This window comes from Dicentrarchus labrax, unplaced genomic scaffold (genome assembly GCF_905237075.1).
Source record: "Dicentrarchus labrax unplaced genomic scaffold, dlabrax2021, whole genome shotgun sequence".
Classification (NCBI taxonomy): domain Eukaryota; kingdom Metazoa; phylum Chordata; class Actinopteri; family Moronidae; genus Dicentrarchus; species Dicentrarchus labrax.
In genome coordinates this window covers 8810149-8826520 of record NW_026136708.1, presented here as the reverse complement: position 1 = coordinate 8826520, position 16372 = coordinate 8810149, and the positions used below count along the sequence as shown (strand labels likewise).

The 16372-nt window shown below is 39.6% G+C and overlaps 1 protein-coding gene across 3 annotated transcripts in view; it reads left to right on the top strand.

Annotated features, from left to right (window-relative positions):
* The window catches only part of syndig1l (synapse differentiation inducing 1-like), a 41463-nt gene extending 28713 nt beyond the window's left edge, over positions 1-12750 (top strand). For all 3 annotated transcript variants that reach the window (XM_051409472.1, XM_051409470.1, XM_051409473.1), the window contains exon 4: positions 9895-12750. In XM_051409472.1, the coding sequence (XP_051265432.1) occupies positions 9895-10053 (159 nt within the window). In that variant the 3' untranslated portion in view covers positions 10054-12750. The remainder of the gene's footprint in view (positions 1-9894) is intronic.
* The last annotated feature ends 3622 nt before the right edge of the window (positions 12751-16372 follow it).

Genomic DNA, 16372 nt, shown 5'->3' with positions numbered 1-16372 from the left:
TCCAATCCAACTTTATTTGTTAAGCACTTTAAAAACAACCAAAGTTGACCAAAGTGCTGTACAGGAGAATAAATAGGACATCATCAATGTAAACAGTGATGATGATGATGAAGACCACTGTGAGGAATATAGACAGTGATGGCGACAACACTGGAAAGTTCCCGTGGCAGATAACACGGACGAAGTCCGACGGCGACGAGCTCGATGTCCGGGCTGCAGACGCTCTTTCACACAGACGTGCCCGGCGTTACACCACCTGTTGTTTATGAGCACGGACAGTCCCCCTCCTTTCTTCATGCCGGTCGCGGTGGTGTCCCTGTCGGCTCGAACCGTCTGGAAGCCGGGCATGGTGACGTTGGAGTCCGGTATCTGCTCGATGATTGCAGGGATGTAGAGTTTAAACCTCCTCTTCTTCATCCTCCGTTTAACCCCCGCTCTGCAGCCTCACTGTCTCCTCAGCTCCTCCGGTATGGAGGGTCTCTCTCCAGTCAGGATGCTAGGGGGCCTCAGGGCGATCATCTGGTCGCGGGTGAAAACAATGCGACTCCCCGTTGCCATGGAGACCAGCGTAAACAAAAAATAAAAAGTGCTCAAAAACGCCAAAAAAGTATTTAGGTGACATGAACAAAGTAGTAAGAAAGTAAGAAAGTAAGAAAAGAGTTCAAAATAGCAGAAACACACTGAAAACACACTGAAACTACAACAATGAAAGGAGCTGCCATGACAGGCTGCCGTTGTCGCCGGCGCCATTCCATGGCCATTCCATGGCATATTCCATGATATGACTCATCACCAAAAGATTACGGCCTATCACACATAAAAAAATAACTGACAGCTGACTCTCTTACTGCCAACGCAAGGCCACTTTTTACTGAGCTACCCATCAATAACTCAAGGCCAATCTGTAATGGCCGCTTGATGCTCTGTAAACAGGTTGAAAGCCGCCTTTAGGAAGACTACATAAATCACTTTCAAGGCTCTATCTGTAAACTCCAAGAAAGGAGGTGTTCAAAATACTTAGACGAGAGACGGCCTTTGAACTTGTGCCAGTTTCAAGAGGACTGAAGATGAACCCAATTACAGGTGTGGCGAAGATTAAAGGCAATGAGCTCTCGGACACATTAAACAGCCCTGTTTGAGCTGCAGTTTGGAAAGCAGAATTTGTGGGAAGAAATGCATGAAAATACACAAAAAAACCCCATCTAAAAAGTAGCTATGTTTCACAAACATACTGTTTTCAAATGTTAATTAGGTATATATATATATATATTATAAGGTCCATTGTTTAACATTTAGGAGGATCTATCAGCAGAAATGGAATATAACACTGATAGGTGTTTTTACATTAGTGTATAATTATCTTAGAATGAGGGGAGCAGTTCCTCTTCTACAGAGTCCGTCATTGTTAAACCACCATAAACCAATCACTGGCACTAGATAAGGCCTTTCAAGATTTTGAATTTCATGTGCACCATATACGCACTCGGAAGGCAAGCGTTATTCACTTGGTTGCAATCTGCAAATTCCCTAGATACCACTAAATCCTATGGCTCCTTTAAATCCTTTAATGGGTAATGGATTGGCATTCACCATTATACATTTATGAAGGCAAGGCTCTTGAAAATAATTTCGTCTTGCCAAAGATATTTACTTTGATAAAAAGATAAAGCCACGTTATTATGAACTGCAGAGACTGCAGTTATTTCCACAAAGCCTGTGTGATTTTAGACTGTGATTTGTCAAGAAAGAACAAGGCAATGCTGTTCATTTGGAAGCTTTTGCCAATTTGTTCTTAGCCGAAGACTTCAGCAAACTGCACATAATGGTTGTCTAATTGATTTCAACTGGACTTCCTCCCTCATTTTAACTCTGTAGGAAACAACTCAGATGATTGTGTGTCAGTCACACAAAGAGTAAGGGGATTGCTACTTGTCTTACTGTTAATCAATTCTGTCTCTCTTGTGTGCCCCATCAACATGAAAAGGCGGATAATGTTAAAAGGCCATAAACAAACATGCAGCTTATGTTTAAAAGCACATGGAAACACACACACACACACACACACACGCTAGAGACAGCTTTTAAGTAAATTGTCCTGCTTTTGACTATACATTCTTATCAAAAGCTCGAGCATTTAGCTGTCTTATCTGTGGGCGCGAGTAGTCCAAGGCAGATTAAGGCAGTCAGTGAATTATCTTGTCAGGAGCTAATTTGATTCTTCCTGGGTAATTATGGGGAAGTGATGGCTGTGTTTAGGGATGGATGGCTTTTCTGCCAATCTCCCTCCTTTAGAAGGTGCCGTCCAGAAGAGCTGTCAGGAAAAGATATGGTGGGAGTCTGGGATCGCTTCATTTTATAGCTCAATAACCCACTTCACTGGTCTTCGTTTTATTCAATCATTCAGGGAGCCCCCTAATTAAATGAATCAATTCTGTGGGAGTTAGCATCAGGATTTTGTAAGTTTTAAGCAAAACATGGTCTAGAATCTATCTGTGTGACTGTTGATGCCTCTGTACTGCCGGCACTGAGAGAAGAGTACAAAATACAGTAACTTAAGTTGCTGAACATGTAGGTAAGATGACTGTTGACTGTTTGTTTCTTGTTTTACAGGATAAAAAATACTTTTTAGGAATATTCAAATTCTGTAAATTCATAATGGAGCAAAAGAGCTAGTATACAGAACTAGCCTAGCATAACAGAGTGGCAGTTACTGTCACTTTAGCCTCTCACTGCAATGTTTGCAGAATACGCGGATCAGGAGATTATTTTTCTGATTTGGGAATGTTTGCAGTTTATTCCAAAAGGGACCCCAACTGCTAGCCTTGTAGTCACACCAGACAAATAGCCTTAATTAGATGCTTTTGGTGTGTTACATATTTGTAGGGGCTTCTGTGAAATCAATGTTTATAGTTACTTTACCTGTTTTTATTTTATTAGCATTAATATTGGATATTATTTTCCAACTGCCAGCAATGGTGCTTCAGAATTATAACTCAGAGCCTGACATGAACTGTTTTTTCAGCTGTTAGTAATTGTGCTATAAACAATATGATAGAGTGCAGTATCTAGATTTCTTTAGGTCATTTGTAAGATCTGTCATTTTCTGGGAAAAAATCTCCCTAAAAAGTCATAGAATAAAGGTTATTTATCTGTACAATTTCCACCATCACTGTTTTTGTCTGTACTGATCTCCGCCTTTGGAGTGTGAGCAAATGCATTATGGGATTAGACAAGGGCAGCAGAATGAGCTGAGGAGAAAAGTGTAGAAATTCAATTCAATTAAATTTTATTTGTATAGCGCCAATTCATTACAGGAGGTATCTCAGGACACTTTTCAAATAGAGCAGGTCTAGACCGAACTCTTTATATATAGAAATCAAAGCAGGACAGCTTTGTCACTTAGTCCTAGCACATTTACAAACAGGTTAGAGACTGTAATAAAGTCTGTGGACGGCAGATCAATAAAGTTTTTGTCCCACTGGAAGGTCAGGCGTTGTCAAACAGAGAGAGTCGCTGCATGGCTTCCCAAGGAGAGGAGTTGAGTGAGGGCATCACACACACACACACACACACACACACACACACACACACACACACACACACACACACACACACACACACAGAAATAGACATGCATTCATCTACTACTTTAAATTGCTTATATCCTGTTTTGCAAAGACTACATCTTTAATTCTGTGTAATGTCTTTATGGTAAATAGTGCTTACAGTTACAGGATTCAGCGTTAACCGCCCACACACACACAACTGATAATGACTAAAATACCATGAATATCTGGGGAAAATTAGCTTAGAGCATTTGATTGGGAAGCAGAATTGAGTTTCAATTATTGCAACTAATAGGGTGAGTGTTTTGTTTGGAGATGCTGATAAATGTTTCTCTCAGCGCTGAGACATCTGCGCTGGAAAGTGCAGAGTTGAGGAGCCGCAGTGATTCCTTTCACGATTATGCAAATAAGACTCCCCTGAAGTTCTCTTACGGCATACAAGTCATTATAATGGATGAAAATGAATGAGCTAATTATTGTGAAACAGTTTATGTATTTGCATATGTGTCAGCATGGGGGAGGCTGCGAGACAGACACAGAGAGCAGGAGAGAAAGGGAGAGATTTGGGGCTTTATGTTTTGTTTATTTGGAAGAAAAACCTGATAAGGGCACTGAATTGACTTCCGAGAGCACATCGAAATATAAGTCTCCATGCAGCAAAGTCTGAGATGTTATCTTTCTTTCTGTGACACCACATTTCAATCATTTTGTTAAGGTTGTGGAGATAAAGCCCTAATGCTTCTAACCATTTTCATTTCAAGGGGATTCAAGGAAAATGCTCATATTGACATACAGTATGGTTATTTCACCCTACTGTACTCATCTCTTTTGTCCACATTATAACCTTATTATATTTCATCCTTCAGTGTTCTGTTCCTCGGGTAGAGCCACAACATGCTTTGATTTAATTATTTGTCACAAAGTAGAGAAAAAGACTGATAAATCAATTACCGTGTTAAGCAAATTAATTCCGTTTCCTGCCGCTGATGGAGAGAATGAAACTGTCCACTGTCATTTAATTAATCTTTTTTGGATTTTTCTCTTCCTAAAGACCTTGCTGAGGGCAGTAATACATCCTCAAAAGGAGAATATGCTCTGTCTCGTTTTGAAAGGAAACTAATTTCCCATAAGGCCTCCATAACAGTGCTTTTGTTTCAATAATTACTGTATTGACATGGAAGCTGCCTTGAATACATGTCCTTCTCTCCAGATTTGCTTCCTGACCTTTCGAGGCGTTTGTCTATAGTGTCTTTCTCTCTGGTTCTCATCTGGCTCTCTTTGTCTTAGACTATTCGGCATTGTCTTCTAAAACCTTATTGGTACTAATGAAACACATGGTGCACAGTGGAAAGACCCCATGTGTAGTTTTTTTCATCCCTGATGAATGGTAAATTGAGTCTTTTATATTTATTATTTATTTATTCATTATTCTGTAGATAAAGGTGCTGTGAGATGAAAAGCTGGCTGTTTCATGAGGAAAAACAATTCAACCACAGAAAGCATCCTGCTGAAAATCAGCTGTCAGTTTCTCAACGTTGTAATCTTGAACTTGCCGCTCATCCCATTACAACAGTGGTTGTGAACCTTTTTGGTGTCAACAACCCCCACAATAATACACATCAAGCCACGGACCCCTATTTGATAAGATGTACTCTTAGGGATCCCTATCTGATAAGATTTAGTTATTCCATAACTGTCTGTACTGTAGATTGGCAGATTAACAGTGAAGAGTGTGAAACCTACAAACACAGTAGTCATTCTCACACTTTCTCTCATTCTCGTCCAGTCGATGAAATAATAATGAATTTAAAATATTCCCCATTTTTCTGGGGACACCCTGGAATCCCCTCAAGAACCCTGGGGGTCCCTGGGCCCCAGGTTGGGAAACAATGACCTACAACAAACAAAACAAACCACTTTAAAATGCGTAAGTATTCATTATGACATTCTGTCTTATTATTTTAATATTACAGGCAAAAGCCAGGCTTAACTCATCGCAGTTTGTGTCAAATGTAATTTGCATCCGTCTCTCTTAATTGACTTGCTGAGAACCTGCAGGCGGAAAGATCCAGAAAGCCGAGCCAAGCAGGGAATAGTAGAGCCTGGATGAGAGTTTGCTGTCTTCTCTGGCTTTGGTTGCCTGACTGTAGTGCAAATGGAAAGAGGCTATGAATAATACAATGTTTTTCATAATTCTAGGTGCAATGTATAGATGTAAAGGCAAAAGTAAATTAGTATTCATAAATCAGTACAGGTAACATCAGTATAGATAGCAAAACACTGGCACATGAATAGAAAAGTTTGACATGTAGCCTATGTGTGAGTTTGTTATTATTGTTTTAATTGTTATTTTATTATTACATTATAATTTAATTATTATCTGTTTAAATAAGTATAGACTCAAGTTGCAGTTCCAAACGTGATACAGTTATACTCCTGTTTGATTATCACACGATTTGTGTAGCAGTTGGTCAAAATTCACTTTTTCGTATTTCAACATCAATCCATCCATTTTTTAGCTGCTTATCTGGGACAGGATTACAGTGTCAAAAAGTAATAGCCTTTAGCTTCTCCGGAGGAATGTCAATGTGCTCCAGAAAGGAGACTCTCCAGTGTGTGTTACATTTACCTCAGGCTCTCCCCGCGGTACAGTAAGCTATGCAGAATACACCTAAAAAGAAAGGAGCGTCAGGGCCAGGTACCTGAACCAGCTGGCTGCTCTCAAAGAGGAAAAGCAGTGGCTCGATTCCAAAGTCCTCCCAGATTTCTGAGCCTCTCATTCTGTGAGGATGAGTAAGGTTAGGCATCCCGAAAAGAAGCCTCATCTGAACCACTTTTATCCATAGTCTGAGCGATTGTGAGCAAAGTCGAAGGTCAAAACAAGGATTTATGTGCTTGCTTTGGTGTTTAGTTTTCTATTCACTGCCACTGTCCGATACAAAACCTGCATCACTGCAGACTCTGCGTCTAACTAGCAGTCACAATCCCTCTTAACCTTAGTCTTAAATAAGAAACGTAACCATGTCTGCTTGGAGCTACGGCTCACTTCCAAAATGAATGGGCTAGGTTTTTATAAGAGATGGCCGTGGCCTTAGTAGCGACCCTGAGCTTCATCACACACACACACATCACACACACATCAGCTCCATTATCATTAGAGTGAATTCAACAGAATAATGAAGGTCATTTTACACGCTCACACGCTACATTTCTAACTACTTTCAGCCCATTAGTGTGACCAATGTATTATATATTATTAAATGTTATAGGTTCAGTAAATTATGGTTGTGATTCAACAGCATGCTGAGCTGTTTACACCAGTGAATCTCATCAACTAGAAAACAAATTAATAGATTAATATGTGACAGCATTTGGAAAAGACTAGAACTGAAATTAGTTTAGGGGAAGACAATGAAGATGGAGAGGTCCAAACAATGTCACTGTAACACTTTCTACTGCTGTCTCTGTGTGTAATTTCTGCTTCAGTGCTGACCTCTATTCAGCTGAATAAATGAAAACAGCAAATCAGAATAGGCGTCTCTTTTCCCTCAATTTCCCTCCTGGCAAGCAAGTTCTTTCAAATAGTGAGATAGCTAGAGGGTACCCAGTATAAGCAGCACTGTAAACACATCAACAATGGTCAGGATATACAAGAGAAACCATTATTCAACCACTATTCATTTTGTATTTTTTTTTAAGTTTTCATATCCGTCATCCAGATAGTGTGGAATGATAGAAAAAGCAAGAACCCTTTTAGTACCAGTCCAGTAGTAGAGAGTTTGTCTCACTCATTAAAAGGGACTCCTGGTGATGCTGTGGTTAGTCTGAATAGTATTAGATACTAGAAATAGACTGTTGAATGTGGACCAAGCTTTTTTCATGTTTTCTTTTTGAAATCATTTGTTATTAAGCAATGAACCAGTCCAAATTAATAATTAGTTTTTGCAAACGTTGCAATATTTAAATATACACGCACACACTGCATATTGGTGATTAACGCTGAATGAAATATAACCTTTGTTTATACAAGAAAAACTCAACAGAGAACCTTCAAGCTGTATAGTTTTGCTCTGCACCGTAATAGTTTGGATTCTGTTGGATTCCCCTCTAAATCAGACAAAACATGTCGGTAGAAAAACTACTGCTTTTGTCCACAGGGGCTGCCAGAATCAACAGAAAATGAAAGCTCCTTGTAGCTGCTTTAAAGGTCAAGTGTGTAACATTTTGAAAGATCTATTGGCAGAAATGGAATGTAATGTTCATAGATATTCTTCATCAGTGTATAATCACCTGAATATAGGAATTGTTGTGTTTTTGTTACATTAGAATGAGCCATTTTTTATCTAAAGATGCCGTGGGTTGCCTTCCGCGAAGTCCACCATGTTGAACCACCATATATCAACAGTAGCCAACCTAAACACTGGCTGTAGACAGGGCCCCCATAGTTTCTCTGACACATTTCACAGCCCGTTCTCATTCCTAGGTTGTCAAATACAGGCGTGAGCAGTGTTTAGTTAGTAGAAATCTATCACGTCGCCTCTCAATGCCATAAATCCTTCACACTGGTCCTTATTACACCATTAAAGCAGTAAACATTTTTACCTTAGCAATAGATTAAAAGTCTACATGCAATGTGAAAAGTGGTTCTCGCAGCTCAGAGAGAATTAACGCCAGACTCTGCAGTTCCCCTCAATTCTACAAGCTTCAAATGGTTTTCCAGTTAATATTTTTGGCCCACAACTTTAATGTTTTTGTTCACTCTCACCACTCTCATCAGTGTTGTTTTCAGCCATAAACATGAGCTGAACAATAGCAAATTCATGGGGGCAACGTGTCTGATCATGTTTAGCTGCTGGCTGCTTTTTAAATCCCTCTGTGGTGGGTCGTAGACATAACTCGTCATCAAAACGTCACACTCCTGTCCCATCCTGCTGGCTCCCCCATTTTACACAGACCTCGATTTGGCTCTGTTACCACCCCTGCTGCCGACTTAACGGTAGAACAATAGTGCTCCCCCATTTTGTGTTTGTACATTTTACACAGAACGAGGAGGAGGAATAACCGTGCAACATTCGCACCTTGAACAGGCAGTGTGAAAGGGGCTCATAATATGTTAAACATGAAAAATGGAAAATTTTATTATTTGTTTAATATTGATGAACACAATAGGCAAAGAGTGAATACTAATTTAGCTGTCATCAAAAAAACGGTTAGATATTTTAAACTATACTATCAAATAACGATATTTATTAATTTATTCATTCATTTTAAATTAGCTATAACATGCTATAGCAAAGAATAAGTGAGTACCTCCTTGTTTAGTAGTGATTGTTTTCGAGCGTGCTGATTGATTCTTCTGATGTGAAAGCGTGTGCAGGTGTGGCTCTGTTCCTTTCTGAAGCACCGAGAGGAGGAGGGAGACGGCAGGGCAAAGGGCCACTAACATAACGAGCCGAGGAAGAAAGCATAGCGCCTCTGGTCTTGTTGACAAGCCTGATTCTGTTGCTGTTTTGATGAGGTTTTTCGCTCAGAAGGCTCACATGATTAAAAACAACAGTGAGTTCTGTTTTTGTAGGTTTGTATAGAGCCACAAGCAATTGTAAAATCAGAGCATTTTGTGCTGTCTCGAATATTTACTGTCTTCAGCTGGCTCACAGTACAGTAATATTCAAACTGTTGTTTATGCAGAATATTAACACAACAAGACACAGCGGATCTATATGTGTCTATGGTGGGTTGTAAAAATGCACTATACGGTAACTGGGCCATGCTAATCGGGGGTTGTTGTCTGGGAAAAAATAAGGTTAAAAGCCCTTTTGCAAAAAAGCAATGTGGACACATAAAGAACCCGGTTTTTAATGGCCTGTGTAGGCAATAAAGTATTTCACCTTTCAGCACAAGGTGTTGATGAATTCCTTTCATGATGCAGTAACACTTTCAAAATGTACTCTTCATCATTTTGGTTTGCTGGAAAGATGCTGCTCTTTGGAGTTTTTTTTTGTTTAATGAAGAATTATGATAAATCTGCTTTTCTTGTGTCATTTATCATTCAGTGCTTGCAGCTGATATGACAGTAACCTCCGGTCCTTGACATTTTCACACTAATTGCCATTTTTCAGTCCTGCCATGCATGATGAGCTCTCCTGGGTTACACTGAGCTGCTCGGTCAATGGGCCCATCTTCCAATTGCATTACCTTTTATTTTTTTCACAGAAATACTAGACAGCTTCTGTAATTATGGCTTTTTGAAAAATAGGTCACTCATTCTCTTGAGGTCCTTCAAAACTGTATCTGACTTTCTTCTTCTCTTCTGTTTTCTCCCTTCCAGACCACCAAGGCAGTGAACAAAGGTGACTTCCCACTGGCCAACATCGCCTCCCGACGGGCTTTGTTCCTCGCTGCCCTCTCCATCACTATAGGCACCGGTGTGTATGTGGGGGTGGTGGTAGCTCTCATTGCCTACCTTTCTAAACCAGGACACATGTAGCAGCCGCACCTTCCCTCCACACACCTCCGGGGAGCCCAGGAGGAGAACAACCCCCTCTTGGGAACGGCATTGCTCCTGCAGACTTCAAGGAAAGTTTTGGGGGGATGTACAGTTTTTCCTCTCCTCCTTTCTTCCTTTCCAGCTTTCTCTCCCTACAGGCCCTCTGTCAGCCAAGATTAGCCACAGTGACTGGAGATAGGTCAAGCTGGAGGGTGAGAAGACAGGGAATTGAGGAAGGGTTTTTTTTGTTAAGACAGGAAGAAGATTTGAGTAATGGAAATATTCCATGTTGGAGTCCAGTTTGCATCCCATTGACTTCAACCCCTGTTGGATTCATCCTCTTTTGGCTGGATTTTTGACTTCCAAGACCTCTACAGAAACCCTGAGGAGAAAGCAATTATTAAGAAGGAGAGGTTGAGGAGGGTTAGAAATCAAAACAAAATCACTCCTAAACCAACTCTATGTTGTTGTTCTTTGAGCTGCAGTTAAAATTGTAGCCTCTCTGTGGACTCCTGTCTCCTCCTGTCTCCTGTCATCACCACCCAGGACTGTCTTTAATAGACCGCGAGCTTCTCTCATCGACTCATAATACCAAGACTGAATTTGTCTCTGGGCTGACTGCCTCACAGCAGATAACCACACTCACAGTTTCTTGAAATCATGGCTGAAGGACGTCTTTCATTTCCAGATAAACTGTAGAAAAAAGTACAGAACTACTGATAATAATTTCGATCAATGAAGAATAAAGCTCAGAGAGAAAAAAATATATCAAATGCGATTAAAGGCTGTTTTTTTCTCATTGAACAATATGCACTGGCATGAACTGCAAGAATCTGAATGGAGCCTCAAGCCTGTATTTTACCTCGGAGAAGGTGTCCATCTATCAAAGACATGACCTGAAATCAAAACAAAATCTGTTCATGCCAGATATGGTTTGCCTACGTACATGCAAATGTGCTTTGTTTTTATGTTAGTCTGTTTTGTGTTCCCTGCTGTCTGAAGGCACCTTGATTAATCTCGCTTTAAGGAATGTTTGTTTATAGCCTTTGAAGTAAAGCACAGAAGTGAGGTGGCCCGATGGTCAGAAATTCAGGGGAAAATGATGTACAGTGGCTCCCAAAAAACACTGCATCTGGAAACACAATGTAAAATGAAACATCAGCAGTTCACGATGGGCAAGGAAGTTATAAATCAGGTAGATAATATCATTAAAAGGCAGGCCTTACATATCCTCCAGGGCTGCGCATATAAACAAAGTGTTGCGGTCCGACAGCTTTGAATTTAGCCGTGATCGATTATTCTTTGCATGACTCTAGCTATGCCAGCAGTATACTGCTTCGCTTGATTGATTGGATTTGGAACTTGTTTTTGTCAGATCATACAAAAGCGTAAATTAAAATTGATCAGGCTGTGAAGGGGCTTTTATTTTGTGCAATATCTTAACCCGTATTGCCCCAATTGAGCTATTAACACAGAAGGTATTTTAGAGTAGTAAAGCACTGAGACATTTCAATTTGTTTCTTCACAATTTCCAGAATTTCTACTCAAGTTTAAAAACAGACGCTCAACAGACATTCGCGGATTCTCTTTGTATGAAGGGCTTATAAATTACAGAGATTTTAGTTTTTGTTTTTATATTGTAGACAGGTAGCTGCTAGTTGAAGCAGTGAAGCCTCAAGAGGTGACATTATACACTTAGTTTCCCTGCACAGGTCCTGCATTAGTCATACCTGACATTTATGGTGCACAATTAGCTCCCCGTAATGGCTTTTTCTGAAGGAATGTGTACTCTCTGGAGCATAGCCCTAAAATAGCACAACCACATTAATTTCACTAATAAGCCTCTTTTGCCGTTGTTGGTTGCTGTCAAACCCTGCAAGTAAACAATCCATTTACACATCCTCAGCTCTGTGAACATTTTGAAATAAACATGTAAGTCAGTTCTGCTCTGCTAATGAAGCGTGAACGTCGCAGACTGCATCTAAGACCCCAAGCTTCCCTTTGAATTTTATTTTTGGCTGCCTGTATGAGTAAACATCCAGTTGTATTTTGATTAAAGGCAGTAAGCTGAATACTGATTGATTTGTTGGGAGCCCTAAAGATTCGCCTTTATCCTGGTCATCTGAATAGAGTGTCATTTCACTGTATATGTTTGGCCTTATAAACTCTGACCCCTTCTTAACACATGTTCCAGTGGTAACTCATGAGCCACTGATTTGTGCACACATCATGACCATCAGTGTAACTATACTGAAAGGCTCTGTACGTTTGCTTTCATCTCTTGGAGAAAGTTTTATTGCTGATAATGATGAACATGCTTTGTGTTATGTAGCCTGTCATTCAAATGATGTGTTTTTATCTGGCTTCTTTGGCAACCTGGTATTGTGCAATGTGTTACAACAGTATGTGGGTTCGAATACTGTTGTTATTTTTTTCTCATTGTGATGAGCTGATGTACACATCCAAGCAACAAAGACGATTGCTGAATGCATTCCTCAATGCCAGGGTGATAGTGCTCTCTTGTGTTGTGCTCTTAAGCCGAATTAAAGAAGATTACATTTTTTTATAACATTTATGTTTTGGCATTTCTTTCCTATCTTGTGTGCAAGCAACATGTACATAGTGCAAATAAAGAAATGTTCAAATGTAATGACTAATAAATCAGAAAGGAAGGATTGCCTTTCTTAAAAACAAAAATTGTTTTTCCTCTGTGTTTTATATAACGCAAAGCTCTATTGTCAGATTCTTATCCGAAAAAACCCTCCACAACCTGAGAGAACTGGCTGAGTAATTGAGATGCTTGAGTTGTCCTTAAAGCAAAAGCAAACACAGACTGAGTCATGGAGTGTAGGTGGTTTTCACCAGAAAGAGATGGAGGAGCAGCTCTGAAATTTGTAGCTGCAGTGTTCTCATAGCTGCGTTCAGGAAAGAACAGCTTTCTTTGTGCTGTCACCTTCCTGGTTATTGAACATAAATGCAGAGCTGCACTCAGCATTTCACATACTGAACAACACAGGCACAGGACAAGCTGACATTTCACACTGTGCCTTTATACTATTTGGATGGTCACATTCATGCAGCCAAACATAGCAGCGATTAGGTTTTAGTGGGTTGGGATTGGCAGATATGGGTAGATAGTGGTTCCTAACCTTTAAACTGTTTGTTATTAGGCTGCTTTTAGCCAACCATTACAAATTCTTATTTGTTACTTTTAGACAATGTTGTTAACTGCTTATTCATTAGTTTGATCTATTTAAACTGTTATTAATTACATTTAGCTAAATATTTTAAACTTTTTATTATCCATGACTTTTAGCTATTTGAGCCATTTATTTACTTTAAGCAAACAATTACTGCCCTGCTTGCAGTTATCATGCACTTTCAATTGTGAGGAGTTAAAACTGAGATTAACGGGCAGTTTACTGGTTATTGTAAATAATACACAATATGTATGTATATGTCAGACAACTCACGTTTGAAATGTTTATTACAGCAGTATAGCATATTTAGATTTTGGCGTCTAGGCTCCGACCTATATATGACATGCTTACATAGAGATATTGGGGAGTGATGAGCAAATTCCTTAAACCCCTAACCGAAGCCTACAGGTGGATGCTGGGGTGGTGGTGGGGCTTAAAGAGCAGAAGCAGCAATACGGATGCAGGGCAACAGCGGCATTGACAGAGCAGAGGGAGAGCTGGGAAATTGTACAGTTTAAATAGACCGCCAGATTGGAAGGGTGCGCTTGGTTAATGATTATGGAGTGAGGCATGTCATGTGTGTGCAGCAACGCAGCTTGAGTTGACTGCCTGAACTAGCTCGCAGGCTTCGCTCCATATATAAAGATAGATTTTTTAATTAAATCATAATCTGAGTTTGAGGTACCCCCCTTGGGTACAGTACCTATTTGGGAATCACAGATCCACAATGGTGAGTAATTCTTGTCAAGGTATTAAACCTTACATGCAGCCGAATCCTTCTGTGCCAGAGCGGATTATAAGTTTAACATGACTGTGTTATACAAGTTCCAAGCTCCTATAGGAGTTATCGTAATTACTTGTAAATAGCATTCATGTTTACATTCAAGACGTAATTGCAACTGGGAAACTGCCTCACATGAGCCAAAGTGTAATTAAACCCACATTTAATGGAGCACAGTATTTTAATCCAACTCTATAACTATCCAACCATCGTGATAACGTGAACACACACGAGTCATTAACATGGGAATCTTTCCCATCCATCACATTCGTCTTGAATGTGGCATGACTGCAGCACCAGCTGGGGAAGAGCTCTCATTACAGGAGTGAGTAAGGAGTGAGTCACAAGCTGATGTCTTTGTCAGTGAACACGCTGCAGCATAACAGACAATGTTGAGATGCTTGCCTAGTCATCAGGGGTGAAAAATGCTCAAAGAAAACAAAACAAAGACCATGCTCCACTTTTTTTTTCACCAGGATATGCTAAACAGGCTACACCAGACACACAGGCAGATTGAATTAATAAGCCCTATAGATCAAAAGAAGACTGTTGTGTTTCCCAGCGTTCAGTAAGTTTTCCTGAGCAAACAAGTGAGCAGGAAAATATTTTGCTTGTCTTCTGGTGTTCTGTCTGACTTGTGCAAGAGGGATTTCATATGCTCCTTTTAAAAATAATTTGTGAAGTTCTTCAGGAAATAGGCCTGTTATTATAAACTTACAAATAGAATCATCACAAGCTTTCAATCATTACAGAGAGTTATTTTTGTTTTTGGATTTGAGTTGTACTGGGTGTCTGACTCACCCTTTCCTCATAATGGATGAGTCAGGTTTCATTATTTTAGCAATCATTTCTTGCCTGCATTAGTGGATCATGCCACAGATTATTGTGGGAGAGCATTGAGACTAGCTTTATTTGCTCTCTTTGCTTTCTAACTGGAAGCTACAACACTGAACTACAGTCTTTTTCAGCAACTGCAATTCTTGGTCATCGTATTTCACTCAAGGATGGTGCAATACCCTGGAAACTTCCACCTCATGAGTTCTCACACTTGCCCACACATGACAAAAACTGTGGAGTTTCACAGCTTCAGTTATATTGTTCACAGGTGGATTAAAGGCAAAAAGAGGTGTTTTTTTCCTAGAGGTGGAGATGACAGCGTGAAAGCAGAAGACAGAGACAGGAAAGATTATTGCAAATGTTTTAGATTTTTTTTGCTGGGAGTCATATTGTTTTCCCAACCTGTCAGAAGATGGGGGGGTTGTAATATCAAGTAATCCAGAGGTTCCAAACTCATCTTAAATCTTTTTGAGCTTTGTTTGGGTGGATGAAATGCCTTCAAGGCACCCTATATAAGAAATTCATACCAGCGAGGAAAATGGAAAATGAAAAGCGAGACAGTAACCTCCTCCCACTAAGGTCATTCCCTGACCATTGTCCTACAGCTGTAAAATAAGAAACAATTCAATTTCCATACTTAGTTAATGTATTGAATTTGATGTGCTTGATGATGCTGCCTTCGTTAAAATAATCTAATAAAATAAAATATGCACATTTTAGGTTTTAATGTAATTGCTTGGGGCATTAAAAAGGTTTTGGACAGATTGCAACATCAGATAAAGAGCGTCATTTAGCTTATGTGACTCAGGCACTAAAAATAGCACTATGAACAGGTGCTGGTTTTGAACATATCTTGTGAATTTGTAATGCAAGAAAATGGGCTTAAAGGAGTGGGTACTTTATTTTCTACTAAGAGGAAATGGATGTCTCGAAAGTTCCAAACCATAAAAAAAAAAAACAGACATGGATGTTACGTTCTCTAAATGTTCTCATGTTGGGCGACAACACTAGCCAGGCCTCAGGCTGTTTCACTCCATTTCCATAGCATTCCCTAAGACTATACGGCTATAGATCACAAAAGCTACAAACTTATTTTCATCTTCAAACTGAATGCTGCTTTACCTATCCCTCTATATCCAGTCTCTATAATTAGACTGGATATTTGTGAGTATATTTGCTTTTACATATCTCTTTCAATAAGGAAACCTCAGTGGAGAAAAGAAAATTGTGTCCCTGTTGAATCACACTGATAAGAAGACTGCTGTATTTGTCTGTTATTCATGAGCAATAGTTGGAAATGTCCAGACTAGAGAGAAACGTGCATCCAAATCCTCATTTAGTAGTTAACAGTGAAGAAAATGTGGAATTAGATACTGTACACACAAATGTAATCATCATTGGAGTCATAAAACCATAAAAGACTGCAGCCATCCTAATAAATAATGTGTGAAATATAATGTATGACAAATAATGAACTTGTGGCAGTTTGATTCGAAGGGAG